The sequence below is a fragment of the Pinus tabuliformis genome, chromosome 7 (assembly GCF_031772625.1).
Source record: "Pinus tabuliformis cultivar Carrire ecotype Pingquan chromosome 7, CPIR1, whole genome shotgun sequence".
Classification (NCBI taxonomy): Eukaryota; Viridiplantae; Streptophyta; class Pinopsida; order Pinales; family Pinaceae; genus Pinus; species Pinus tabuliformis.
Genome location: NC_142293.1, coordinates 1,132,765,014 through 1,132,766,991, shown reverse-complemented (window position 1 = coordinate 1,132,766,991; position 1,978 = coordinate 1,132,765,014). Strand labels below are relative to the sequence as shown.

At 38.2% G+C, this 1,978-nt stretch overlaps 1 protein-coding gene across 1 annotated transcript; it reads left to right on the top strand.

Moving 5' to 3' along the window:
• The first annotated feature begins 1,063 nt into the window (after nucleotides 1–1,063).
• On the top strand, nucleotides 1,064–1,402 carry LOC149251503 (uncharacterized). The gene has a single exon (XM_089453907.1). It carries the CDS (start codon nucleotides 1,064–1,066, stop codon nucleotides 1,400–1,402), a length of 339 nt encoding a protein of 112 aa, XP_089310033.1.
• Nucleotides 1,403–1,978: the final 576 nt, after the last annotated feature.

The window sequence follows — 1,978 nt, the reverse complement described above, 5'->3', positions numbered from 1 at the left end:
TTTAATTTTTAAAGTTGGGCCACTTATAAGAGATAATGCCTATTGGATACCTGGGAATGGCAAACGTATCAGAATTTGGGATGACAATATTATGAACAGACCTCCATTAGTGAACTCGAGTCTCAGGAGAGAGCTGAAGGCGTGGATGGAAGAAGCAAACGTTACATCGCTCTGGGACATATCGACTTGGCATGGAGATAGATGGGCTGGCTGGAAAACGCTCAATGTGCCAGCTGTGTGGTTGCCAGACTATGTCACGCTGCTACAGATGTTACATGGAGCTGCACCTATTCACGCAAGAAGGAAAGACTCGAGAGGCTGGGGAGCGAAGTAGATTGGGTATTCGGTGGCTCAGGGCTATGCCAAAATCATGGAGAGACCCCACGTTCCTCCCAACCCGGCACCTTGGAACGGTATCTGGAACTTATCCACCATTCCAAAGATTGATTTTTTCTGCTGGCTGTTATGCCATCAAAAAATCCTAATAGACGATAGGCTGTAGAAAAGGGGATTTCTAGGTCCATCAAGATGCGTTCTATGCAAAGAAAATCCCAAATCTGTTGTTCATCTTTCTCTGGAATGCAAATTTACAGTCCTAGTTTGGCAGGAGCTCCTTGGAACGTTGAAATCGATGCCCATCTTCCCCCACACAGTCCCAGATTTGTTTGCTGGGTGGTTGGCTAGATATCCAGGACCAGGCCCAAAAAACAAGACTGTCAAATTTGCATGGATTGCTCTACCCAAATTTATTAGCTGGCAAACCTAGTTGGAGAGGAATAGAAGGATCTTCAGGGATAAGGAACAGAACTACAAGGTAGTTGCAAATACAGTTAAAGGACAGCTAAATGAGTGGCTGAGCGATAAAAATGATGACACAAATCTTAGCCAGCATGACATTGAGTTCGGAGCAGCTCTCAATCTAAATTTCCAAAAGTCGAAAATATCGCCCATATGCCTCAAAGACTGGCAAATAAGGAAAAATGGAGAAGAATTTCAAGCTTGGCTGTCCAATCAAGCTCTTCCCCTCCTGTTCTTTGACGGGGCAGCCAAGGGAAATCCAGGAATGGCTGGAGCAGGAGGCCTAATTATAAATCCAAAAGAATCTTCTATCCACAGGTTTGCATGGGGTCTAGGCCACACCACAAGCATCCAAGCTGAAGTCATGGCGTTGTTTCAAGGGATCAAAACGCTTAAGGATCTGGGGCTCACAGAAGCAATTGTTCTAGGAGATTCCCAAGTCATCATCAATGCAATGGTGACCAATACAAATCTGGCAGATCTTCGACTTGCAAGGACAATTTCAAGAATTAAAAGCATGACCAAGCTCCTGAGATTGGAATTCTTCCATATCCTGAGAACCAATAACAAGGAAGCAGATGTAGAAGCAAATAAGGCAGCCTAGTTAGACGCTGGAACTATTCTTAGAGATAATGAAATCTCTTGGGAACCAATCCCCTAAAAAATCTTTATGTTTTTCTGTCTTTTGCTAAAGCAGTTCATTTGTATTCATAAGCTTGGGAAATCAGCAGAAAAAGGCCATGTGAAAAATTGTAAAAAGACGCGATTCACAAGTGATTGTGGCATGCTCAACTGGTTGGAGAGATTCCAAGAAACTAGGCTCAGCTCTTGTAACCGAATTTATGGTATTTTGCCAGATAGTTAATGAAAGTCCCATAACTGTTTCTGTAAAAATAATCATAATAATAATAATAATAATATTATTATTATTATTATTAATTAATATTAATATGAATATTAATTCTTAATCATTTATTTTAAATTAGAAATAAAAATAATTCTAATCATTTATTCTAAAGTAAATATAATTCTAAATTGAAATTAATTATAAATTTAATTTAATTAAAATGATTTTAATTAAAAAAAAGAGTAATTTAAAATTAACTAAATTATTTTTAATCAAAAAAATTTTAAATTTAGATTAATACTAATATTAATAAAAGGGCCTTGAAACTTATAA